The sequence below is a fragment of the Bos mutus genome, chromosome 1 (genome assembly GCF_027580195.1).
Source record: "Bos mutus isolate GX-2022 chromosome 1, NWIPB_WYAK_1.1, whole genome shotgun sequence".
In the NCBI taxonomy this organism is placed as follows: Eukaryota; Metazoa; Chordata; class Mammalia; order Artiodactyla; family Bovidae; genus Bos; species Bos mutus.
The window spans coordinates 127661246-127688136 of record NC_091617.1 but is presented as its reverse complement, the minus strand read 5'-3'; the positions used below and the strand labels follow the sequence as shown (position 1 = coordinate 127688136).

The 26891-nt window shown below is 43.1% G+C and overlaps 1 protein-coding gene across 2 annotated transcripts in view; it reads left to right on the top strand.

The window, feature by feature from the left end:
• The window catches only part of CLSTN2 (calsyntenin 2), a 742362-nt gene that overhangs the window by 257277 nt on the left and 458194 nt on the right, over positions 1–26891 (top strand). For both annotated transcript variants that reach the window (XM_070375497.1, XM_070375500.1), the window contains exon 2: positions 26422–26544. In XM_070375497.1, coding sequence (XP_070231598.1) covers positions 26422–26544 — 123 coding nt within the window. The remainder of the gene's footprint in view (positions 1–26421; positions 26545–26891) is intronic.

The window sequence follows — 26891 nt, the reverse complement described above, 5'->3', positions numbered from 1 at the left end:
GCTTCTTGTCCAAGGGCTGAGGGAATTCATTTCATGTATTTAGTGCCAAAACTCCTAAAAGAAAACTGTTTAAGCTGTTGCCTTCACTTACGTGTTTTTATGAATCTCTGGATAAAAAAGGGAATGGCTTATCTGGAAAGCTGGGAGAAAAGAAAGATGTTCAGGTCACTTCTGATGCTTTTTGGATGATCTACACACTGTTTACTTATCACAGAGTTGCTAAGAAATATTAGGATGTAGGCCAATGACTGGACGAGGAGACTGAGCAGAAAGCTGGGAGGTTTGCAATACTTGGGTCCATTTCGGACACATTTAGGCCACTGGACCCTTGATGGTCCATAAATAGGCCATGGGTACAGCTGGTTGCTAGTGGGCAGGAGTTTATTGTGGGGGTGGGAATAGAGTCTTCTCCAAGTAGAGAGAGAAGAGCTCAGAAACCCACTGAGCAATTCTAGAAGACTAAGACCCCCCTCTCAGGCAGTCTGACTGAGAAAAATGGAGGCTTCCCATTTCTCAGCAGGCTGTCCCACACCCCATCAGCCTTTTCTTTCATCCTGAGCCCTTCACCCCTTAGGGATGCATACTCCTGGTATTCCTCCTCCACATCTGTGTTTTCTGTGTGTAGTCCCCAAAATCTGCTCTTAGTAATATCTTGAGAGTGAATAAGTGTAGCTCAGGGGTCCTCTCTCCCAGGGTACATTCACTTTAAGCATGCAATGAAACACTTTGGATGCAGGAAAATGGATTGCAGACTGGGAGAGAGCTTGGTCTGAGGAAGCTTTCGTGTCACTGAAATCATCTTGCAGATAAGGATGCAAGCTTCTACTTCACCCATGACAAAGCTCGACAGATACAATACTAGGCACCCAGTCAATTTAGTGTCAGATAAGCAACACGTGATTTTTTTTAGCAGAAATGTGTCCCAAAGACTGCATGGCACAATGATACTAAATTAATCATTTGCTGTCCATTTGAAGTTCAAATTTAACTGGACTTCCTGTATTTTTATCTAAGTTAGATAACCTCATCCATGAGTCTTGGGAAGTTCAATATCACAGTAATCCAAGTCTGTGCCCCAACCACTTATGCCAGAGAAGCTGAAGTTGAATGGTTCTATGAAGACCTACTTGACCTTCTAGACCCCAAAACAAAGATATTCTCTTCATCGCAGGGGATTGGAATGCAAAAGTAGGAAGTCAAGAGATACCTGGAGTAACAGGCAAGTTTGGCCTTGGAGTACAAAATAAAGTAAGGCAAAGGCTAATAGAGTTTTGCCAAGAGAACGCACTGGTCATAGCAAACACCAATTTCCAAAAATACAAGAGATGACTCTGCACATGGACATCACCAGATGGTCAATACCAAAATCGGATTGATTATATTCTTTGCAGCCGAAGGTGGAGAAGCTCTATACAATCAGCAAAAACAAGACCGGGAGCTGACTATGGCTCAGATCATGAACTCCTAATTGCAAAATTCAGACTTAAATTGAAGAAAGTAGGGAAAACCACTAGGCCATTCAAGTATGACCTAAAGCACGTCCCTTACAATTATGCAGTGGAAGTGACAAGTAGATTCAAGGGATTAGATCTGATAGAGTGCCTGAAGAACTGAGGCAGTGATCAAAACCATCCCCAAGAAAAAGAAATGCAAAAAGGCAAAATGGTTGTCTGAGGGGGCCTTATGAATAGCTGAGAAAAGAAGAGAAGCGAAAGGCAAAGGAGATAAGGAACGATATACTCACTTGAATTCAGAGTTCCAAAGAATAGCAAGAAGAGATAAAGCCTTCCGAACTGACCAATGCAAAGAATTAGAGGAAAACAATAGAATGGGAAAGACTAGAGATCTCTTCAAGGAAATTAGAGATACTAAGGGAATATTTCATGCAAAGATGGACACAATAAAGGACAGAAAAGGTATGGTCCTAACAGAAACAGAAGATATCAAGAAGAGGTGGCAAGAATACACAGAACTATAAAAAAGAGATCTTAATGACCCAGATAACCACAATGGGGTGATCACTCACCTAGAGCCAGACACCCTGGAATGTGAGGTCAAGTGGGCCTTAGGAAGCATCACTACGAACAAAGCTAGTGGAGGTGATGGAATTGCAGGTGAGCTATTTCAGATCCTAAAAGATGATGCTGTGAAAGTGCTGCACTCAATATGCCAGCAAATTTGTAAAACTCAGCAGTGGCCACAGGACTGGAAAAGGTCAGTTTTCATTTCAATCCCAAAGAAAGGCAATGCCAAAAAACTGTTAAAACTACCACACAATTGCTTTCATTTCACACACTAGCAAAGTAATGCTGAAAATTCCCCACGTGAGGCTTCAACAGTACATGAACTGAGAACTTCTAGATGTTCAAGCTGGATTTAGAAAAGGCAGAGGAACCAGAGGTCAAGTTTCCAATATCTGTTGGATCATACAAAAAGCAAGAGAATTCAGAAAAAAAAAAAAACATCTATTTCTGCTTTATTGACTATGCTAAAGCATTTGACTGTGTGGATTACAGAAAACTGTGGAAAATTCTTCAAAAGATGGGAATACAAGACCACCTTACCTGCCTCCTGTATGCAGGTCAAGAAGCAATAGAACCAGACATGCAACAATGGACTACTTCCAAATTGGGAAAGGAGTACATCAAGGCTGTATATTGTCACCCTGCTTATTTAATTTACATGCAGAGTACATCATGTGAAATGCCAGGCTGGATGAAGCACAAGCCAGAATCAAGATTTCAGGGAGAAATATCAATAGCCTCAGATATGCAGATGACACCACCCTTATGGCAGTAAGTGAAGAGGAACTAAAGAGCCTCTTGATGCAGGTGAAAGAGGAGAGTGAAAAAGCTGGCTTAAAAATCAGCATTCAAAAAATGAAGACCGTGGCATCCAGTCCCAGCACTTCATGGCAAATAGATGGGGAATTTTCTTGGGCTCTAAAATCACGGTAGACTGTGACTGCAGCCATGACATTTAAAAACTCTTGCTCCTTGGAAGAAAAGCTGTGACAAACCTAGACAGCGTATGAAAAAGCAGAGACATCTCTTTGCCAACAAAGGTCCGTATCATCAAAGCTATGATTTTTCCAGTAGTCATGTACAGATATGAGAGTTGGACCATAAAGAAGGCTGAGTGCAGAAGAATTGATGCTTTTGAACTGTGGTGTTGGAGAAGACTCTTGAGAGTCCCTTGGACTACAAGGAGATCCAACCAGTCAGTCCTAAAGGAAATCAATCCTGAATATTCATTGGAAGGACTGATGCTGAAGCTGAAGTGCCAATACTTTGGCCATCTGATACAAAGAGCTGACTCATTAGAAAAGACCCTGATGCTGGGAAAGACTGAAGGCAGGAGGAACAGGGGACGACAGAGGATGAGATGGTTGGATGACATCACCCAGTCAATGCACATGCGTTTGAGCAAGCTCCAGGAGATGGCAAAGGACAGGGAAGCCTAGAGTGCTGAAGTCCATGAGGTCACAAAGAGTTGGACACAACTGAGTGACTAAACAGCAATGAGTCCTAGGCTTGGTACCATCCCCTGGGGTCCTGACTGTGGCTTAGATGAGACCCCATCCTAGCAACACAGGTACAGGTGAGTAGACATAATGGTCCAGCCCACTTGTGCCTGGGCTGATCTGAACATGCTGCTTCCACCTTCATCCACATGGTTATCTCAGTGAAGAGGAGGTCTTCCTGGTCTATTGTAAGTCCAGGCTCTGATCAGGGAGGGGCACTTGCTTGGTAGGAATGAACATGGAAGTTAGCATGCATAAGCTGCAAAATCAGAACTAAGTTCAAATCCAACTGTAGAACTTTAGTCGTGGGATACTCTCTCCATGTCTCAATTTCGCGTCTGTAAAACAGAGATAATATCTACCTCTCAGGTTGTCATGAGTTTCCAAAGTGAGATATGGAAAGCAGCTGTGTAGTGAACCCCATGTTGTGTCACCCAGACTCCTCTTCAGTAAAGTACCAGTTGCCTCAACTGCTGCGAGAACTATTGACAGAAACAGCTTCCAGCTTTCAGCCCCTTCAGGCCCTGCCTTAGCTACAGAGAATCATGTTCCTTCCTGGAATGTCCCCATCCAGTGACTGATGGATGCAAGAGTCTGAAGGCCCATCTATTTCAGCTTAACCCAGGACAATGCAGAAAGGGCCATTAAGCGCTAGAGCATCACTGAGGGGGGTCACTGAGACTGCATCACTTTCCCCTCTGCCCTTCCTACTTCTCTTCCTTCTCTTCCACATCTGTGACCCTAGGGCCACTGCTAACAAAATATGCTGCACAATAAACTATGTCTTAGAGTCTATGTCCCAGGAAACCCCTCCCGCAACAGCCTGGTACCATTCCTGGCACCATTCCTGGCACACAGCATAGGTACTCAACTCATGGAAACATGGATGACAACAGCCCAAGAATGGCAGCACCAGAGTCAGACATGCAACTACATGCTGCTGCTGCTGCTGCTAAGTCGCTTCAGTCGTGTCCAACTCTGTGCGACCCCATAGACGGCAGCCCACCAGGCTCCCCCGTCCCCGGGATTCTCCAGGCAAGAACACTGGAGTGGGTTGCCATTTCCTTCTCCAATGCATGAAAGTGAAACGTGAAAGTGAAGTCGCTCAGTCATGTCCGACTCTTAGCAACCCCATGGACTGCAGCCTACCAGGCTCCTCCATCCATGGGATTTTCCAGGCAAGAGTACTGGAGTAGGGTGCCATTGCCTTCTCCGATACAACTACATACATGGATCTAATTTTACATGGCAGCTCCTGCACCTTCTTAGAAAGAGCTTCCTTGCTGGTGGTGATGTCATTTGACATTAGATTGTGATCAGTGCAAGGCCCATGACTGCCTCCATGCCTTTCTTGGTGGCTGACATGGGCTTGGAAACACAGAGGTGCTCAATAAATGTTTGGGCAACATTTAGCTGCTTGGCTTCAGAAGATTCAAAGGAATAGTAATTTTTTTGGGGGGGAAGTCATTTACAGATATAAATAGCTTTAGGAGAGTGTGTGGAAGAGATACATGAGTGAATGTGGCATGGGAGTGTGGGGTTTGAGGATACCTTTGGTCCACAAAACAAGGTCATGAGGCAAGAGTGATGGATTCCCCAGAGACTCGGGAATTGATGGGAGAGAAGCTCTGAACTACAGGCAGGGCTGGAGAGAGAGCAGAAGTCAGGCATACGGAGATTATAGACTGAGAAGCCCTGGGCCAGGCTAAGGAGTGTGATCTTTATTCACAGGGTGAGCTACTAGAAGGAAGGGAGCTCCTTTATTTACAGGAGCTACTAGAAGGAGGGGAGCAGGGGATGGTGTGGACCAACCTGTATTTTACAGGTCACTCTGCCCACAGTAGGGAGAATGCTTAAGGGACCAGTGTTTGGCCTAGGTGGTGGGGATGGAAAGCAGACACACAGGAGTCACTTCTGTGAGGGACATGATATATAATATGTACAGTAAAGATGAATCAACATGAAAGAGAAGGGAGCCACGGAGGTAGGTATGCAGGGTTTTGACCTTCCATCACCACTCTACCTACCCAGCTCATCATGTAAGACCCAGCTGAGCTCCAGCCTCCATCTCCTGAAGGTCATTATTGAGCTCCCCTTCTGCTGAATTTCTACAAAATTACATCTGAGTCTCCCAATCACATAGTTCTGAATCTTGTTCTCACTTTCTTATGCCATTGGGAACTTCTCCAAGAAGAAGCCACCCTTATCATCCTAAGCACACCTGATTGTCTCTTTGTAATTCTTTCTCACATTAACCAACTGTGCTTCTCTCGGTTTTTCCCTGTGTGATTCTCTCTTCTTGGAATGTTCTCTCTCTCTTAACTGTCAGATCTCAGCTCACCTGTCTCTGCTGAAGAGTGGTCCCTCCAACAACTTCAAATAGGTCACTTCCCTTGACATGTATCCACATGGGATCCTGTGTTTGTCCTTCTCAGCACTGATCCTATTTTAATTACTAGTGTACTTCCTTAGTTTTGTCTCTCCAATACCTAGCATCGTCCCTCCCACATTCAATAGTTACTCATTAAGCAGATACTTGTTGATTGAAACTGTTACTTGTTGCTTCCGCCATGTATGTGGGCAATCAGTGTTCACATTCCATTAGTCCAGCCCCAGGAGAAGGCAATGGCACCCCACTCCAGTACTCTTGCCTGGTAAATCCCATGGACAGAGGAGCCTGGTAGGCTGCAGTCCAGGGGGTCACAAACAGTTGGACATGACTGAGCGACTTCATTTTTACTTTTCACTTTCATGCATTGGAGAAGGAAATGGCAACCCACTCCAGTGTTCTTGCCTGGAGAATCCCAGGGACAGGGGAGCCTGATGGGCTATGTCTATGGGGTCGCACAGAGTTGGACACGACTGAAGTGACTTAGCAGCAGCAGCATCAAGTGTGGCTGGAAACCATTTTGAAAGTTATTTTCAGGGGGATGACTCTATGGTCTCTTTCAGCCCCCAGGATGAAGCAGCCCCATATCATAAAGCTATGCTTCATAGCTAGTTCTCTTTCCTTGTGCTGTCGGAAATCCCATTTTCTCCCACTCCATGCTCAGTGGAGTTAGAGGTAATCTACATACCCAATGTAGATTCATAAATACTTTATGAATCCAGCAGGTATTGAAAGAGAGCTTGGTAGGTACAACCCCTAGCGACAGTCCCTGGAGCCAAGGAGTGTCCCCATCAGCACTGACTCCAGCTCAGATGTTCCTGAAGGAATCCAGATCCACCTGTGACTGGGGCCATGAAGGCTGTGAGGCTTGGGTGCCTGCTTGGTGTATGTGGCATGTCCAAGAGCTTGGTTTATGAGGATTTCAGAACTGCATGCCAGCTCACGGGGTGGGGCTTGCTAAACTCCTGCAGAGAAAGAGACAAGGCCTCAGCCTTCACTGCCGGGGGAGGCGGGGGCAGGTCCTGACACCTTGTTAGCTCCAGGTCCCCTCTCAGCTTTGTTTCTGGATCCTGTCCCTCAGCCTGTGTAGACAGAAGCTGCTTTAGAAAGCTGTAGGGGTGGAGGAGCAGGTGTGCCCATTGGCACAGGGAAGACAAGGGGCTGCCAGGCTCTTATAAATCACCCTTCACAAAAGCATGGGGATGCTCTGCCATTGGTTGTGTCACTTTTCAGGCCTGGAGCCACCTCCCTGTGGAGGGAAAATGGCCAGAGCTCTGGCTTGGGGCTTCAGCAGTCTGCTTAGCAGCCGTGCGGAGCAGGCCTGCCCTCTCCAGTGCTGGAGTGAGCCCTGTTTGCTGGCCTCTGCCAGCTCAGGCTGTGCGTGCTGTGGAAAGAGCTTGTGAGGGTTGGGCGTACCTGTGTGTATTTGGGATTAGGGTTAAAGAGGAAATCAAGGGTCTTCCTGGTGGTCCAGTGGTCCTCAGTTCCGCTGCAGGGAGCACAGGGTTAGTCCCTGGTCCGGGAACTAAGATCCCACAAGTTGTGCAGCACAGCCAAATGAAAAAATAAATATAAATAAAAAACAAAAAAAGAAGTCAAAGCACAGGTGAATCAGAGAAGTCATTCTCAAAATCACCACCTTGCCCCTGAATTCCTCCTCTGAGAGCCCTATCCTCTGGTGGTTAAAAGGCCTTTGGAGTTCTCAGATTTCCTCTGGATGAAAATGAGAGCCTGAAGACGGAGAAAGTCTTAGCATCACCCACCAATGGGGCCAGGTGATGGTGGGGGCGGGGCAGCGGGGAGGGCAAGCAGAGTGCTGGGATGCCAGCTGGTGGCGGGGGCGGGGAGAACTCTGTGTGGGGACGGGAGGGAGCTGGAGGGAGCTGGGCTGAGCCAGGAAAGGGCTCGACAGGAGGGGGCTCCTGTCAGAAACTCCCCCTCACTGTGTCGACAAGTCTGTTCTCTACATCTGTCTCCATTCCTTCCCTGCAAACAGGTTCATCGGCACCATTTTTCTAGATTCCATATTTGTGCATTAATAGAAGGAGAGGGTGGAACAAATTGAGAGAGTAGCATTGACATATACATACTGCCACGTGTAAAATAGATGGCTAGTGGAAAGCTGTGCTGTGTAGCAGGGAGCTCACCCTGTGCTCTGCGATGACCTAGAAGGGTGGGATGGGGGAGGGGAGGGAGGCTCCACAGGGAGGGTCTGCATATAAATATATGGTTATGACTCTTGTACAGCAGAAACGCAGCATGGTGTTGTAAAGCTATTTTCCTCCAGTTAAAAAATTAATTAAAAAAAGATACTTCCTCGACGTCACTGACAGTCCTGATGGTTCCAGTTTATTCACTGAGTATGTGTTTATCAGAGCCTATTCTGGGCCAGACACTGTCTCAGCTCAGAAGAAGCAGTGAAGGGCAAGACAGACAGGGTGCCCTTTCTGGAGAGGGCAGACAATCACAGAGTCTTGCAGAAGGTGATGCTGGGTGTGGTTTCTGTGATGGAAAGACTAAAGGGTGGGTTGTGGGGGCAGGGAGAGATAGCTGAGATGAAGTCATCAGGAAGGGGCTCTTTGAGGTGATGGGAAGGAGCTAGTCATGCTGTTGGGGCAAAGTATTCCACACAGTGGGAAGAGCAAGTATCACAGGTAGGACCCAGTTTGGTAAATTTAAGTAATAAAAAGGAAACCACTGTGGGTGGGGCATCGAGGGGGAGAAAAGGTTATGGGAGATGAGTCAGGGCTGGCCCTAATCGGTCATGGGAGGAAACTGGAACTTTATTCCAAGTATGATGGGCTGCTTTGAGAGGATCTCAGCAGAAATAGCCATGGCCTGCTTTATTATCAGGTTTTCTGTTTGAAACCATCACTCCAGAAGCTCTGTGGAAAAGAGTTTATAGGGGAGAAGAGTGAAAACACAAAGATAAAGGTGAGAGTTCTTGCAGAGGCTCAGGCAAAGGATGGTATTGGCTGGGGATAGGATCATGGCAGGTAGAAGAAAGAGAGGTTCCATCCACATTGTAATATGTTGGTGTAGAAATGGCAGAACCTGCTGATGGATTCTGTGTGTATATGAAGGGACTATTGGTTAGGAAAAGGCAGGAATGAAGGCACCTCCTGGGGTTTTAGCTTGAGCATCTATAATGGTGCCGTTTTCCGAGATGGTGCCCATTTGGTGGGGAGCATGTCTGGGGAAGAAATTAAAAGTTGTTTCCTGTTTTCAAGTGGCAACCAGAGGGAAGGGCTTCCTGGACATCTGAATGGGTCAATTATACCTGGTAAGGGGCTCATCTTTAAGACACGAGCAAGTAACAGATTCAGGGGCTGAACATCCTTGCCCTTCCTTTCTCACAAAACCAGGGGCTAGGAATTGAGTATCTGACCACATCTTCCATCAGTTGTTCCTATGGAGTGTGGGGCCACTGGGGGACACCAAGTGTCCTGGGAGACATGGGTCTGCTCTCACTGCCCACTTTGGCTTGAGGAGGAAGCCCAAAGGCTTTGGCTTTGTATAGTCCCACACAGACTGCAGGACAGTATGAGACACTTCCATCGGACTTTTTCTTTCCTTTCTCCTGCACTGGGAATACATTTGCACTAAGGTCAAATCTACATGTTCCTGTATAAAATTCTTGCACACTGAGTCCCATCTTGGGTCTTGGGATCTGTTTCTTGGAGAGCCTAGATCAGCACACCTTGCTGAATTCAGAAGAGACAAAGGTCATACGCCAGCAGGGCAGCAGAGGAGGGCTTGCCCATGCCCTTTGTGAAGTGGATTGAGTTCTTGGAAATGAACAACGGGAGGAAGCATCACTGTTGAGGAATTCAATCCTTATTTTTAAAAAAGGATATGAGAAAATGATATTGGGAATTAATGTGTAACTTTTAAAAATAAATCTCTCCATTTTCACTAATATGCAGCACTGCAAATAATCCACTATCAATAGCCATCTTAAATTCAGTATAATGAACTCTGCACAATTAATTCCATTTATCATTCTGTACTCAGAAGAATCCTGTAGACTTTCCCAACCCTAAATCAGTTCATTGCTCATACATTTATGTGCTTTGTTACAGATGATATGTGTGTCTTGTTTCCCACCAAATGTTCTGTGACAATTAGATTTCATAAGTCAGAGTTCCTCCTGGGAACTTCCTTTCTCAATTCCACTGAATTCTCTTTCCATACTGAACTGTTCTAGGCTGATGTTTATCTTCTGCCAATGTCCTTTATCTACCTGTCCATCAATCTGCTTTGCTTTTCTTTATTTCTTCCTTGCTTAGTTGTCCCCAGAAGTAATGTCAGTATACGTGGAAACCAACATTCTCTTGATCAACCAAAGTTATTCAGAAGTTGTTGTTGTTCAGTTGCCCAGTCACGTTGAACTCTGTGACCCCATGGACTGCAGCACGCCAGGTCTCCCTGTCCCTCACCATCTCCTGAAATTTGCCCAAGTTCATGTCCATTGCATCGGTGATGCCATCCAGCCATCTAATCCTCTGATACCTTCTTCTCCTTCTGCCCTCAATATTTCCAAGCATCAGGGACTTCTCCAGGGAGTCGACTGTTCACATCAGGTAATCAAAATACTGGAGCCTCAGCTTCAGCATCAGCCCTTCCAATGTGTATTCAGAGTTGATTTCTTTTCAGATTGACTGGTTTGATCTCCTTGCTGTCCAGGGGACTCTCAGGAGTCTTCTGCAGCACCACAGTTTGAAGGCATCAATTCTTTGGTGTCCTGCTTTCTTTATGGTCCAGCTCTCACAACCATATATGACCACTAGGAAGACCATAGCCTTGACTATATAGACCTTTGCCAGCAGAGTGATGTCTCTGCTTTTCAACACATTGTCTAGGTTTTCAATAGCTTTCCTGCCATGAATGAATCGTCTTCTGATTTCGTGGCTGCAATCACTGTGTGCAGTGATTTTACAGCCCAAGAAGAGGAAATCTGCCACTGCTCCTATCTTTGCCCCCTCTATTTGCCATTAAGTAATGGGGCTGGATGCCATGATCTTAGCTTTTTAAATAGTTTTAACCCAGCTTTTTCACTCTCCTTCTTCACCCTCATCAAGAAGTTCTTTAGTTCTTCTCCACTTTCTGCCATTAGGGTGGTATCATCCGCATATCTGAAATTGTTGATATTTCTCCCACCTATCTTGATCCGGCTTGTAACAGACCCAGCCCGGCATTTCTCATGATGTGCTCAGCATATAGGTTAAACAAGGCAGCAGACAGCAGACAGCCCTGCCGCACTCCTTTCTCAATCCTAAACCAATCAGTTGTTCCATACAGGATTCTACTGTTGCTTCTTGACCCACATACAGGTTTCTCAGGAGAAAAGTAAGATGGTCTGATATTCCCGTCTCTTTAAGAGATTTCCAGAGTTTGTTACTATCCACACAGTCAAAGGCTTTAGCATAGTCAATGAAACAGAGGTAGATGTTTTCCTGGAATTCCCTTGCTTTCTCTATGATCCAGCAAATGTTGGCAATTTGATCTCTGGTTCCTCTGCCTTTTCTAAACCCAGCTTGTACGTGTAGAAGTTCTTGGTTCAGGTAATACTGAAGCCTAGCATGCAAGAGTGTAACCATGACCTTACTAGTATGAGAGACTAGTGCAATTGTTCTGGTTTTTGAATGTTTGGTTTGAACATTCTTTGGATGAGGATTGACCTTTGCCAGTCCTGTGGTCATGGCTGGGTCTTCTAGATTTGCTGACATATTGAATGCAACACTTTGATAGCATCAGCTTTTAGAGTTTTGAATAGCTCTACTGGAATTCCATTGCATCCACTAGCTTTATTAATAGCAGTGTTTCTTAAGGCCCACTTGACGTCACACTCCAGAATGTCTGGCTCAGGGTGACTAACCACATCACCATGGTTATCGATTTCATTAAGATCTTTTCTGTACAGTTCTTCTGTGTATTCTCTCTATCTCGTCTTGATCTCGTCTATGTCTGCTAGGTTTCTACCATTTCTGTCCTTTATTGTGCCCATCTTTTGGTGAAATGTTCCCTTGATATTTCCAATTTTCCTAAAGAAATCTCCCGTCTTTCCCTTTCTGTTGTTTTCCCCTATTTTTATGCATTGTTCATCAAAGAAGTAAATTGTTCATATTCAGAAGTAAATATATTGAAACTAGAAATCTTGGTTAAGAAAATTTATAATTGTGAGGGAATAGTGGTTCCATGTAGAGTGCTATGTGGGTCTTTGTGCAGATAATTGACACTAAGAGCATATTCATTCATTGATCTTTTAATTACATTTGTTGAGTACCTGCCATATATCAGGTCCTCAGGGTCTTTGGAAATCGTCAGATCAGAAATCCCTTAGATTTCTTTTGAGAAGGGTGCCTTAAACATTGAGAGACTCTTCCAGTTGCCAAAGACCTGTTCTACTTACCTCCAGGGGAAATTGATACCTTAGTAGTGGAATTACCCTCTAAAATTGCTGAGATCATGATTTCTCTATTGAGGTACAATGATTGCCTCCCCAGCTCTCTGAAAATTCAGAGTCCAGATTTATTTCAGAAATTCATCGTGATGCGTTTAACCTTTGATGCCTTTTGCAGGAATGATTTATGAAGTTTGTTTCTTTTTATGGCAGTTTCTCCAACCATGTTGCAAGTGATATAAAGATTGTAATTTCAGACAGTTATTCTCTTGACAGCATGTGCTCAAGTTCATACAGCAAGAGAGGATGCTCCTCTTTCTTTTTTCCAGAAAAATCAGAGGCTCTGTTACCTCCATTGCATTGCAACAGTTGGTGTGCAAACTGCTGAGTCAATCCGTTGCTTGTCTTTCAGAACCAGAGAAAAGATTGATCTTGTCACCATGTTAATGGACTTTCACCTAACTAATTTGAATCTAAGAATTGATTATGTGACTCTGTCCTCAACAACTTCAGGTATTCTTTCTTCCTTCCTTCAACTTTGTCTCTTTGTTCTCTCTCCCCTCAGTTCCTCAGCTCACACCTTTTATTCTTATATGAGTAGTAGGTTCTGTGTTTTAAGTCCACTGCCAGGTCTCACAGCCAACTCTTTGGTCTCGGAACACTGCAACATTATTTTTATTTATTTATTTTTAATTTAGACTGCACTGAGTCCTCACTGCAGCACATGGGCTTTCTCTAGTTGGGGTGTGCTGACTTAGTTGCCCTGTGGCGTGTGGGATCTTGGTTCCACCACCAGGGATCAAACCAGTGTCCCCTGCATTGGAAAGCAGATTCTTAACCACTGGACCACCCAGGGAAGCCTCCACTTTAACATTCTTAAATATCATTAACAGCCCCTGAGCTTTAGTTTTTGTGGATCACACCTATTACTATTTATTTCATTAGTAATTAGAGGTAATAAAATTTAACATATATATCTATTAATTCAGTTAAAATAATTTAAAAACCTATCACATGTCGATGAAAATGGCATACTTTTTATTAAAAAAGAATGACATTATCCAAAATTTTAAAATAATGAGGAGTGTACCATTGTTTTACATTTTTACAAATGTCTGGCTTTTTAGAAGACAGCTAAATTCTCATATCTGTTTCTGGATTTAATCTGTTATGGTACTTCTTATATAGCCTCTGGAAAACTGCAGAGAGAGTGAAAGAAAAGACAGCAAATAGTATCTTAGTACTGCATGAAAATAGGTTTGACCTTGTGAATCTCAAAGAGTCTCAGGGACCCCTCCGGGTTCCTGGGCTATCCTTCAAGAACTGATGTACTAGGATTAGAGATACAGGCATCTTTCCTTACCATTTGGTAGTGGAAAGACACAAAATGGTATTTACAGCCTGGTTTAGTCGTTGTTATGCCAGGGATAGGCCGGGGGCTGTGGGAGGACAAGGAGAGAGCTAATTCAGTTTGGTGGTGTTTTTCAGGTTGGAGAGGAACAGGAAGTCAAAAATGCTTTCTTGAGTCAGTGGTGCCTGAGCTGAGCAGATAATTAAATTTGAATGCAAATAGACCATGTTGTCTGATACCTTGATACTCAGGGCTGATCCTGAGACTGACCTAGGGCATTTGGCTTGTGGCTTTATGGTGATTGTGTGTTTGGTGGTGATGGAAAGGAGGCTTTTCTTGCCTATCCTCTACCTCTGGTATTTCACAACTTCCTGGGAAGAAGCCAGAGCTGGAGAAATGCAGATAACAATCCACATAAATAAGAAGTGAAATTGACCTGCCAGTGCTTTCTTTCAGAAGCACTGAGAAGCAGGTGAGCATTTTGCAGTGAATATACTGTAAACCAGATAATTGCCAGTCATTGTTCTGAACATCTTGGGATCAAAGGCATGAAATGGAATTTACAATAAAAATGTATCACACATTGGCTACCCTCTAGAACGAAGTTGATAGCAAAAGCCACAAAGGTTTTTTTGTTTTTTTTTTTAGTTTGCCAGTATAGAAACAAGAATTTTGTGTTTCTATCTGAGGTTAAAAGGAATTTGCACTGCTGCATCCAATCTTCTCACTCATTTTGAATATAACATTTTAAAAGATTCTTCAGTGAGTATGATGGTTGTTTTATGTTTCCATTTGGCTGGGTGATAATACCTGGTTATTCAATGAAACACTCATGTAGGTGTTGCTGTGAAGGCATTTTAGAGATGTGGTTAATGTCTCCAGGCAGTTGATTTTAAGTAGAGGAGATGATCCTCAATAATGTGGGTGGGCCTCATCCAATCACATGAAAGGCTTTAAGAGCATTCTGCCTCAAGTGTGTGTGTGTGTGTGCATGTGTGTGTTAGTTGCTCAATCATGTCCGATTCTTTGGGACCCATGGACTGTAGCTCGCCAGGCTCCTCTGTCCATGGAATTCTCCAGGAAAGAATACTGGAGTGGGTAGCTGTTTCCTTCTCCAGAGGATCTTCCCAACCCAGGGATTGAACCCAGGTCTCCTATACTACAGGCAGATTCTTTACCATCTGAGCCACCAGGGAAGCCCAAGACTTCCTCAAGACTAGCATTAACTCCTTCCAGCCTGCAGGCCTACCTCATGGATTTCAGACTTTCCAGTTCCCACAATTTTGTGAGCCAATTCCTTTATATGTATATATTTATATATATACATACATAGGCTTCCCTTGTGGCTCAGCTGGTAAAGAATCTGCCCGCAATCCAGGAAACGTGGGTTTGATCCCTGTGTTGGAAAGATCCCCTGGAGAAGGGAAAGGCTACCCACTCCAGTATTCTGGCCCAGAGAATTCAATGAACTATATAATCCATTGGGTCACAAAGAGACATGACTGAGCAACGTTCACTTTCACTTCACTTTCATATACATACATACATGCATATATATATGCACATGTGCATATATCTGTATATGTATGTGTGTACTCTACCTCTTTATCTATCTCTGTCTCTCCGTCTCCCACTGGTTCTATGTCTCTGGAGAACTCTGGCTGTTCTAGAGAACTCTATTCTGGAGAACTCTGTGTCCACTCAGAGCACTTGGTCCAAGACTCAACCCCCAGGGTTGGAATGGAAACAAATATGTGCTGCTGCCTTGACCTCTGGTTGGAAGAGGAATGACCCAGGGAATGGGAACCTCAGCTCTTCCATTAGAGACCATGGCCTTGTATGATTTCCTGAAGCTTCCTGAGCCTCCATAACATCATCTATGAAACGGTGTCCTTGCAGCCCTCACAGGCGCAGTTGGAAGGATTTAATGAGATCACAACTATAAAGTCTGGCACATAGTAGGCCCTCCAGAATGGCCATTCCTAATTGGTTACATGGTGGTTGTGGTTGAACGATGGCTATTACAGAAAGAGTTGTAGACACACATTTAGTAGCACCAATTCTAAAGTAAGGTACAGGCTAGTTTTAGGGGTTAGAGATGCTAAAATGCAGTGAAGAATGAGATATTGAAGTAATAACAATCTTGGGGAATTATAGATATAACAATTTAGTGCACACTTCAGTCCGATAATGTTGTTCAGTAGGTAAGACATTTTGTGTGGAAAATCCAGTTGGCTCTAGCAATTGATGGGAACATTAAACTTTCACAGTCTCTTCCCCCCATCTTCTTGATCTCGGGTAGCCTCAGCCTGCAGCGGCTTGAAGCAGGGTTTTGGTTCTCAGGTAGAGACTGAGGTCAGGTTGAAGTGATGAGGGCACCAAATCTTAGCCATTAGACCAGAGGTCAGTGAAAAGCCTTGGCCCTTCAGTTTTGCAGAAAAGAATTCTCATGAAGATGGATATCAGTGAAACAAGTAAAGTGTTTATTCAGTTCAGTTTAGTTCAGTTGCTCAGTTGTGTCTGACTCTTTTCGACCCCATGAATCACAGCACACCAGGCCTCCCTGTCCATCACCAACTCCCAGAGTTCACTCAGACTCACGTCCATCGAGTCAGTGATGCCATCCAGCCATCTCATCCTCTGTCGTCCCCTTCTCCTCCTGCCCCCAATCCCTCCCAGCATCAGTCTTTTCCAATGAGTCAACTCTTCACATGAGGTGGCCAAAGGACTGGAGTTTCAGCTTTAGCATCATTCCTTCCAAAGAAATCCCAGGGCTGATCTCCTTTAGAATGGACTGGTTGGATCTCCTTGCAGTCCAAGGGACTCTCAAGAGTCTTCTCCAACAACACAGTTCAAAAGCATCAATTCTTCAGTGCTCAGCTTTCTTCACAATCCAACTCTCACATCCATACATGACCACAGGAAAAACCATAGCCTTGACTAGATGGATCTTTGTTGGCAAAGTAATGTCTCTGCTTTTCAATATGCTATCTAGGTTGGTCATAACTTTTCTTCCAAGGAGTAAACGTCTTTTAATTTCATGACTGCAGTCACCATCTGCAGTGATTTTGGAGCCCCAAAAAATAAAGTCTGACACTGTTTCCCCATCTATTTGGGGGCATGCTGGGTCCCATGTGGGTCTTGACAGGCTGTGGGTATTGAGATTCAGAATCAAAAGGGCCTCTGCTGGGGACATGTAAGATGCTCATCTCCACTGAGTCAGCTCTGATCTGACACCTTGTTTTATCTTCCTCCTGATAAATGGAATATTGCCTGCCATATCAGTAAACAAAGGATGTCATAGTCATCAGCGATTGCGGCCCTCCAACTTGAGCCAGAAAGCTCTAAGGAAGCTCAGGAGGGAGAGTACCTGCCATCTAGTGGCTATCAGACTGTAGCCACCTCCCTAAGGTGCTTGCTCCCTGGGGAAACTCAGGATGAGAAAGCACAGGGCACTGGCCCCAGATAGCTGAGGTGCATATCAAAGGAGTGATGTCAGTGAGTCTAGATCTTGCACTCTTCTATACATAGAAGAGCACTGAATTCCTTAACTTGAGATATGTGGTTTAATTAATTATCTTTAATTGAGAGTAATCTTCTGATGCTCTGACTACCTGCCTTTTGTTGCAAAGCTCCTATGTTTCCTGGCTTTCCCCCTTGCCTCCTAGGAGCAATTCTCTCAGGGTGACTTGACTGGATAGCATTTTTATTTTTTTGGCTACACCACTTAGCATGTGGGATCTTAGTTCCCCAACCAGGAGTTGAACCCTTGTCCCTTACATTGGAAGTGCAGAGTCTTAACCACTGGACCATGAGGGAAGTCCCTTTCAGGGTTACTTGAGATGCTGCCTCCTGGGCTTGATGTCCTAAAAATTCCTGCAAAATAAAACATAATTCTGAACTTTTAAGTTGTGAATAAGTTTTTAGTCAACATTCCCAATAACCCTGTGAGATTGGTATTACCTCCATTTTATAAAGGAGGGCAAGCAGAGGTCTAGATAGATTGAAAGAATTGACTAAGATAATCTATTGGTTACATAGTGTCAGGACCATGGCATTAAGCCCAGAACCCTTGAACCCAATCTCAAGATCTGTCTTAGGGCAAGCTTTGGGTAATTGGCTTTATTTGGATGGCTTCTTTAGAGACAACTGAAAAATCTCACTTTTGTGAGATTCTACAATTCTCCTGTACACACACAGAGCTTGCTAGCCTCTCTCCTGATCCACATGCCAGTATGCACTGGAATAGTGGTATATGGGTCATCCTCAGGCTGGGGCAATTTAGTTCATGACTTTGAGATAACCCACACACTAAACAATTGAGTATTTATGGATAGCAAATGACAGACGGAAAGAAAGAAAAAATAGGAATGGTGGATACATGTATGGAAAGATGGACAGAAGGAAAGTGAAACCATCAGATGGCATTTTCAGGGGTAGGGGGACTATGAGGAGCTCCAGCCCTTTATGTCTCAGCACAGAAAGAGTTCAGTGAGAGTCAAGATGATAGATAAGAAGTGATTTATTAGAATAGGAGGCTTGTGAGGCTTACAGGTAGGTGAGCGATGCCATGCCCTGAGAACTTAATGGGCTACCGTTTTATGATCAAAGGAAGAGTGGGGAGAGGGAAGAAACCACCTTCTTCCTCATTCTTGAGTAGATGTCATGCTTCCATCATCAGCTCCTCTCCCAGGTTGGATAAAGGAGTTGTTTTGTCCCTGATCCATGATCCAGCCAGGACTGTCATGGCACTGTGGAAAAATTATTTCAGGTCTCAGTACAGTGAGGGTCTTTGACTTTGAGATGTCGCCTTTCCATAAATTATTGTTTTTTATGTGTGCAGAGAGCATATCCTAGGGGTCATTAACGTACCTTCCTGGGCAGGATGTGGGTCTCCTGCCACCATTATTTTACTATTTGGGGCCTGTCTCTTGCTTCTATTGCAGAGTTTTGTTGCTAAGCAAGCCTGCTTGGTTTTGTGGTTAAGTAAACCTGCTTTCTTGAATAATCATTAACTTACAGGGGTTTCCCATACTTTTTTTTTTCCTACTTAGGTCTTCTAATGAGATTAACTATAGAATGATCTGCTTTGTCCCTTTACTCTGTCCCTATCAAAAGGAGAGAGGAAGGGAAGGAAAGCGCTGGTCCACTCACACTGATTGCAGCCATCAAGTAGATAAGGATTAATGACTCAACCATCTCTTCCTCGCTTTTTCAACCCAATTAAAACAGTGTAACTTAAGATTCATCTTTTGTGAATCTTTCCATGTGTGAGTCACACACATGGGATTTGCATTTAAAACTCTCTAATTGGTACCTCTAGCAAGAGATATATATTGCCACTAATTAAGTGATGGCAAATGCCACCCTGTTTTGAGAGACACACCCTCTTTCTATTTGGGTGATGTCAGAATACCTGCTCATTGGAACTGAAGTGCTGCTAATTGCTTTAGGCGTTGGAGGTGCTGGGAAAGCAAATGAACGCTGACTTCATTTGTCAAGGTGCTGGGCATTGTGCCAGGACCTGTGGACATCACTGTGACTAGGATGCTCCCTCTCCATGAATTGGGGGAAGGAGAGGCAAGGAACCAGTTAATGGCAATGCAGCAGTCCTATAACCTGAGAGCAGGCAGTGCAGGAGGATGAAGGGTTCAGAGGAAGGCCACTGGGGGAGGTGGGGCATCTGGGAGGTTGAACAGACAGGAGGCAGGAAGAAAGGAGTATGAGGAGAGGGGTAGTCAACACCATGAGGGCAAAGCCATGGGTCATGGAGGGAGCCAGAGTCTTTGGGTGGCTTCCGTGATCTTGTGGTTAGGAGAACTGCTGATGGACCCAAGGCAGGGAAGCACAGGACCAGATTTGCCCTTAGGCAGGCTTACCTCCACCGAGACAGAGATCCTATCCCACCCTCACTCCCAAGCAAGGAATAAAAATACTTTTTGAAATGCTATGACATTTATTGTAGTTAGGAAGCATTTTATTGTAAGAACGGACACCCACTCAAACTAGTACAAATTTTCAAAAATTATGGTTGGGGGAAGAATTACTGACAGGCTTCACATGGCAGCCTCAGACACCCTGCAGCAAGCAGGCTGGCAAGTTAGTGAAGGTGTGATGAGCAGGACCTGGACTGGAGAACAGGAGTGGGGAGCAGCCTGTATGTTCCCACCAGCCTCTTGGGGTGCTTCTCTTCTCTCTGTATGTTGGCTCCCAGATCCTCTGTCTCCTGGCTGATTAGCTTTCTTGGATTTTAATAGCTTTCCAGCTCCTTCTAAATGTTGGGTTGGGTGATCACTACATGAACACCAGCCCCAACTCCTTATGAACTTTCACCTCAAGTACCCATTACCAAACACATTATAGTTTCTCAGCCTCTTAAATGAAAGTTTAAAGATCCAATTAATTGGCCCAGCCTACTCCACCCACAGATTCCCTGATCTAGGCAGCTCTACCAGGGGATGAAGTGAGAAGGGAAAATTGGACATAACAAGCAAAAGAACAGCCTGTCATTAGAGTGACCTGTTTAGTAGGATGTAGTAACCTCACTGGAATATTTTGCAAGCAGTATGGTATGTTTTTACTTACAATTCACTTTTACCCAGGAGAAAATATTGTAGTTCTGAGGTTCAAGTTGCCTAGCAATGGCCAGAGGGTCAACTGTAGGGTATAAATAGGAAGATTCAAAGGATGAATCATCAGCCACTTGGTGCTGGGGCTTAGATTGAGTGTTAATGCAGTGTTTCAGAGGTGGAAGCAGAGAGACAAGAGCTGAGGAGTATTCTCAGGGTGCATCTGTGCTCTAGTTAAAGGCACGTTGAGGGAGGGGGGCAAGACCTAATTTCTGTGTAAATGGAGCAGAAATATCACACTGGTGTTTCCTCTATATAGATGCAAAGATGCAGGCATTTTCCAGAGGCTGAAATGTTGTGGAAAGGACAGGGTTCAACCTCGAGAGGAGTTGTAATGCCAACAGGGACGTTGTCTTATGAACTGATAAGAAGTCAGTTCTGAAGTTACAACCAAATGGAGCAAAGTATGTGCTGACTGGCCTCAGTCTGTTGAAACACAAAACAAAACATTTGTCGGGGAAGGGAAGAGATTAAATAGGAAATTATGGCCAAGCCACCATTGTCGGTATCTATTACTTCTTTCTGGAAAAGAGATGGTTCTCCAGTGTAGCTTGAAGATAGAGTTTGGAGGCGGTTCCTGGATGATTGTGTGCAAGACAGTAATCCCTAGTTGATGTAGATGATATCCATCAGTCCCGCCTCTTGGCTGGCCTTGCCCCTCAAACTATAGTCTCCAACCAAATGTAACTATTCGTGTTCCTCCCTCCACCCACTCCCCATGGTGTAACAGGTGCTTTACTATTGAGTCCTTGCCCATGCAATGTTCTTTTGCTTGGGACCCTCCATATCCTGTATCCCTGCTTAATTCCTCCTGCTTTTGACTTCAAATCTGCTTTCTCCAGGAGTTAATTCTGGGTTACCATGGTTGGATGAGTGCTTCTCCTCTCTTTTTCCATAGTACTCTTCTTTTCCTCTTCCTACCTATCTCTTACTATCCTGGTTTCATGGATCCTTTTCTACTCTGAGAGTCCCTTGAGAATAAGGCCTTTGTTGTTGTCCCGTATTTATTGAAGTATAATTTACACACAATACAATTCACTCTTTTTAAATATGCATATTGGTAAGTTTCAACAAGGCACACAGAGGTGTAACCATCACCACAATTGAGATACAGAATAGTCCCATCATCCCAGAAAGTTCCTTGTACTCCTTGGCAAGCGGACTCTAGCAGTTACCAATCTGTTATCTGTCCCAATACTTTGGCATTTTCTTGAATGTCATATGAATGGCATCACACAGCATGTAGTCTTTTGTGTCTGACTTCTTTCATTTCACCAGTGAAATACTTTGGAGATTCCCCTATTTTGTCATCTGGATCAGTTGTTGATTTCTTTTCATTGCTGAGTAGGTGTCCATTATATGGATATATTGCAATTTGTTTATCCATTTGCTAGATGATGGCCACTTTAGTTTCCACTTTGGCACAATTCTGAACAAAAAGTCTATGAAAGTTTACCTGCAAGGGTTTTTATGTAATTTGTGTTTTCATTTCTCTTGGGTAAATACTAGGAATGGAGTTGCTGAGCCATTTTATAAGAAATTGCTAAACTGTTTTCGAAGTGGTTTTATTATTTTACATTCTTACCAGCAATGGGTGAGTTTCAATTGCTTTACATCTTCATCACAACTTAGTGTTGTCAGTCTCATTTTAACCATTCAGCAGTGACATGGTGATATCCCACAGTGGCTTTAGCTTATGTACTCAGATAACTATTAATGCTGAATATCTCTTCTCATTCTTATTTGCTGTTTATGTATTTGCTCTGGTGATAAGTGTGTTCAAATTTTTGCCCCTTTGAAAGCAGATTATTTGTCTTTGTTTTGCATGAGTTCTTTTTAAATTTTGGATACAAGCCCTTTATGGGATGTGCTTATTTAATGTTTTCTCCTATTTCTTTTATAAAGTTGAATGAATCAATTTTATCTTTTATAATTCATACTTGCTTTTGTCCCTTCTAATAAATCTTCGCCTAACCTAAGGACTCTCAGGGTTTTTTCCTATACTTTTTTTTTCAAGGTTTTGTAGTTTTAACTCCTACATTTAAGACCATGATCTATTTAGAGACACTTTTTTGTGTGTGATGTGTGGTAAGTAGGATTGAAGGGTTTTGTTTTGTTTTGTTTTTGCTTATGGATATCCAAAGCAGCATTTAATGAAAGGATTATCTTCTCCCCCATTGAGTTATCTTGGAACCTTTGTCAGAAGTTAATTGACCATATGTATGTATGTCTGTTTCTATACTCTTCAGTCTTTCTTTTGATCTATATGTCTATCTTTATGTTAGTATCACACTGTCTTGATTAAAGTAGCTTTATAAGAAGTTTTAAAATCAAGTAGTTTAAGTCCTCTAACATTGCTCTTCTTTTCAAAATTGTTTTGACTATATCAGGTCTTTTCCATATAAATTTTAGGATTAGCTGCTTATCCGTTTTATTTTGACTTGGGTTGCACTGACACTTACAGATCAAGTAGGACAAAGTTTACATCTTAACTATATCAAGTTTACTAAATTGTGAACATTGCCTATCTTACAACTAAGACCTCTCCAGGTCTTCATTAAATTCTCTCAGAAATATCTTAGTGTTTTCAATATACAGATCTTACATGTATTTTGTGAAAGTTTTTTAGTATTTTGTGAAAGTTATTTCTAAATGTTTGTGTTTTTGATGCTATAATATTCATATTTTTAAATTTAAACTTCCAACTGTTTATTTCTAATACATAGAAATACAATTGATTTTTATAGGTCAACTTTCTAACCTGTGACTTTCATAAACTCATATAGTAGTTCTAGTGGCACGTTTGTAGATTCCATAGAATATGCTTCACTGATAAGCATGTTCTCTGAGAATAAAAACAATTTAACCTTTTCATTTCCAAACCAAGTGGGTAAACATTCACTCTTTAATCATTATGATGTTAGCTATAGGTTTTTATAAAAATTCTTTAGCTGAGTAAGTTTCTTTCTACTCTTTATTTGCCAGTGGCTTTAGTTATAAATGGATGTTGAATTTTGTCAAATGCTTTTTTCAGCGACATTTTTCCCCATTTGACTGCCAATGTTTAGACTCTTTTTGCACATTGTAAGTACTCCATAGATAGTTGTTGAATGAATGAAGCTGAGCTAAACACCTCTGAAGTGTTAGGTACATCTCAGCCACTCAGAGCATGAGATGAGCTAGGGGGACTTGAGAGTATTTAAATGCCTCGTTGTACCAGGGGTACTAGATTTGACTAAATGATCATGCAGTTTTTCACACTATTCCAATGAAGTGTCTCTATTTTACAAATGAGGGAAAAGTAATGTACTGAAAGATTAAAATCTATAATATTGTCAGGATGTGGGGAAGAATTTCTGTGTTTCATTACTTGACAAAAATAAAAAAAAAGACAGTCATTAAGTTCAGAACACCAAAAATATAGAAAGGAGGCTGGTTCCAAATAAGATGCAAGTTAAAATGGAGGACAACTCAGCCATTTGATGGAATAAATGAATCAAGAATCCAACTGGTCTGGATACAAGGAATGGTGTTCTTGAACTGATGGACCTCTAAGAAGGAAAAGTAATCCTTGCCCAATACTTGGATTAGCCATGAACTGTATCCTCATAATCAAAATAATGTCAATTTTAAGTACTGATTTGCAACCCTGAGGATTTGATCTATACACAAAACAAAGATTTCATTTGGGTTACTCATCAAGATGCAAATGTTTATCAATGTTGACAAAACAGAAGTTGAGATAGATCTGAAAGAAGTTAGAAAGTAGTAGAGGAATGAAGAAATTTTAGGACAATGAACCTTCTTATTTTCTAAAAATGGAATGTTTAAACCCCTCTGAGACTCAGGTCCTCACCTGTACAGTGATATGAAGGGGTATCTAGAGGGGTTGTTGGGAAGACTAAATAATGTATCTTAACTACCTGATGTGTGGTAGGTACTCAACTAACAGTAGTAGTGATAGAGAGGAAAATCCTCACTAATGAGGAAGAGGCGTCAACTTCTCAAAATTATAAAGCACCTTTCCTGGAGACATTGTCACTGCCCAAAGAGCAGGGGTGAATCTGAGTGATGAAAAGTCAGGGGCTATGTATCCAGCCCAGGACACCTGAATGGCATGACAACCCTATGGGTGGCGTCATCATCCCCATTTTACAACTGAGAGAGTTGAGATTCTGAGTGGCCAACGGACTTTCAGGGGATCAGCCCTCAAGTGACTAAGCCAGGGCGGAAACCCAGCAACTATGACTCTAGATTCTGTTGTCTGCCACTGAGCCGAGTGGCACGTGAATCTGAAGCACTGGGTGAGCTCCTGGCATATCTTTTGTACACATTTCTAATGAATAGGCCCCTGGGTTTAATTAAAGGAAAAAAAAAGATTAATTATTTTTCCCAACAGTTGCAAATTATTTACATTTCATTTGTGTTGATGGCTAATAAAAGAGCAGACGAGCATGGGGACAGCCCAGAGTGGCTATAATTCTTCCAGAGTCCATAATGAAGTACTGGTTTGAAGGCCAACGTGTGAGCAGGGATGAGCCCGCTGCCACATTCAGACCTGTTCTAGGCAGAGAGGCTCTCTTCCCTGGGCTTGATTCAACCTTCAGAGATAGGTTTCAGGGATTTATTTTCTCACACTGCTAGGCCAAAAGTCTGAAATCAGATCGTCAGCAGGACCATGCTTGCTCTGAAAGTCTCCCTGATAGCTTTCGGTAGTTCCTCAGGTGTGGAAGCACGGCTTCAATCTTCATATGGTGATCTCCCTGTGTGTATGTCTGTCCCTCTCTATGTGCAAATTTCCCCCTTTCATAAGGACACCAGTCATTTTGGATTAGGGCCCACTCTAATAACCTCACTTTACTTGATTCAGTTCAGTTCAGTCGCTCAATCGTGTCCGACTCTTTGCAACCCCATGAATCGCAGCATGCCAGGGCCCCCCGTCCATCACCAACTCCATAAAGACCCTATCTTCAAATAAGGCCACATTCCAAGGTACTGGAGGTTAAGAATACAATGTTCTGGGAGGATATACCTCAACTACTAACATATTTTAAGTGTATTAATTGTATATTATATAGTGTATCATTCAGCTGGTCAAATTATTGAAGAGCATCTTCAAATGCTAGGTGATTTAGACAATTTAGATAGACTCAATCTTTCATTGATCAGAAAATATTCAAATGTGTGCTATATCTTCACACATATTTTGGTACTTATCCATATATATGAATATAAAGTTCAGTTGGAGAAGACTCTTGAGAGTCCCTTGGACTGCAAGGAGATCCACCAGTCCATTCTGAAGGAGATCAGCCCTGGGATATCTTTGGAAGGAATGATGCTAAAGCTGAAACTCCAGTACTTTGGCCACCTCATATGAAGAGTTGACTCATTGGAAAAGACTCTGATGCTGGGAGGGATTGGGGGCAGGAGGAGAAGGGGACGACAGAGGATGAGATGGCTGGATGGCATCACTGACTCGATGGACTTGAGTCTGAGTAAACTCCGGGAGTTTGTGATGGACAGGGAGGCCTGGCGTGCTGTGATTCATGGGGTCGCAAAGAATCGGACATGACTGAGCGACTGAACTGAACTGAAAGTTCAGTAATAACTTCTAATGATGGATCAGATAAGGTTGAGGTAAAAAAATCCCCATATGCAGTTGTAATCTGCTATTTTGTTGATTGATAACAAGCTTTTACTCTGAAACATCTATGAATAGTAGCATTTGAGAAATAAAGCTTTGGATCAATTATTTAAAATATCTACACTAGGCATCTGCGTGCTTCCCTGGTGGCTCAGATGGTAAAGAATCTGCCGGCAATGTGGGAGATCCAGGTTCGATCCCTGGGTTGGGAAGATCCCCTGGGAAGAAAATGGCAACCCACTCCAGTATTTTTGCCTGGAGAATTCCATGGACATAGGAGCCCGGCAGGCTATAGTCCACGGGTTGGATAGTTGCAAAGAGTTGAATGTGACTGAGTGACTAACACACATACACACACATGCTAGGCATCTAGAAATAGAAATAATGGGATTTTAGCAAATTCATAATAGTATTATGGATTAGTTATTCAAATGATGATATTAAAAGTCAGTCTTTGATTTATTGTTTCCATTGTTTTCCAGTGAACAAGCACAAACCATGGATTGAGACTTCGTATCATGGAGTCATAACAGAGAACAATGACACAGTCATTTTGGACCCACCATTGGTCGCCCTGGATAAAGATGCACCGGTTCCTTTTGCAGGTGAGATGATGGCTTAGCATGGTCGGGCCCCACTCACTTGAGAGATGTGTCAAGAAACCTCCACGAAGATTTTTTTGCTGTTGTCACCACCTGTGCCTTTCACAGATGAGTTTGTGCTTTCAAAGCTGGGCTTTCAAAGCTGGGTTTCTTCTGATTCCTGGTAAATTCTGTACCTCGTTATGGTTTTTCTCCTTGGTGTTGCCGCCAATGCAAGACCCTTATATCTTCTTTTTCTGAGAGATGGTGTATGATATATTGCTAAGATGGTCCCTAGAGTTGGAAAAGTTGGGCCAGCAAGGTCCATAGGGGAATTTTCTCTCTAGAAAGATCACTCATACACATGAGAA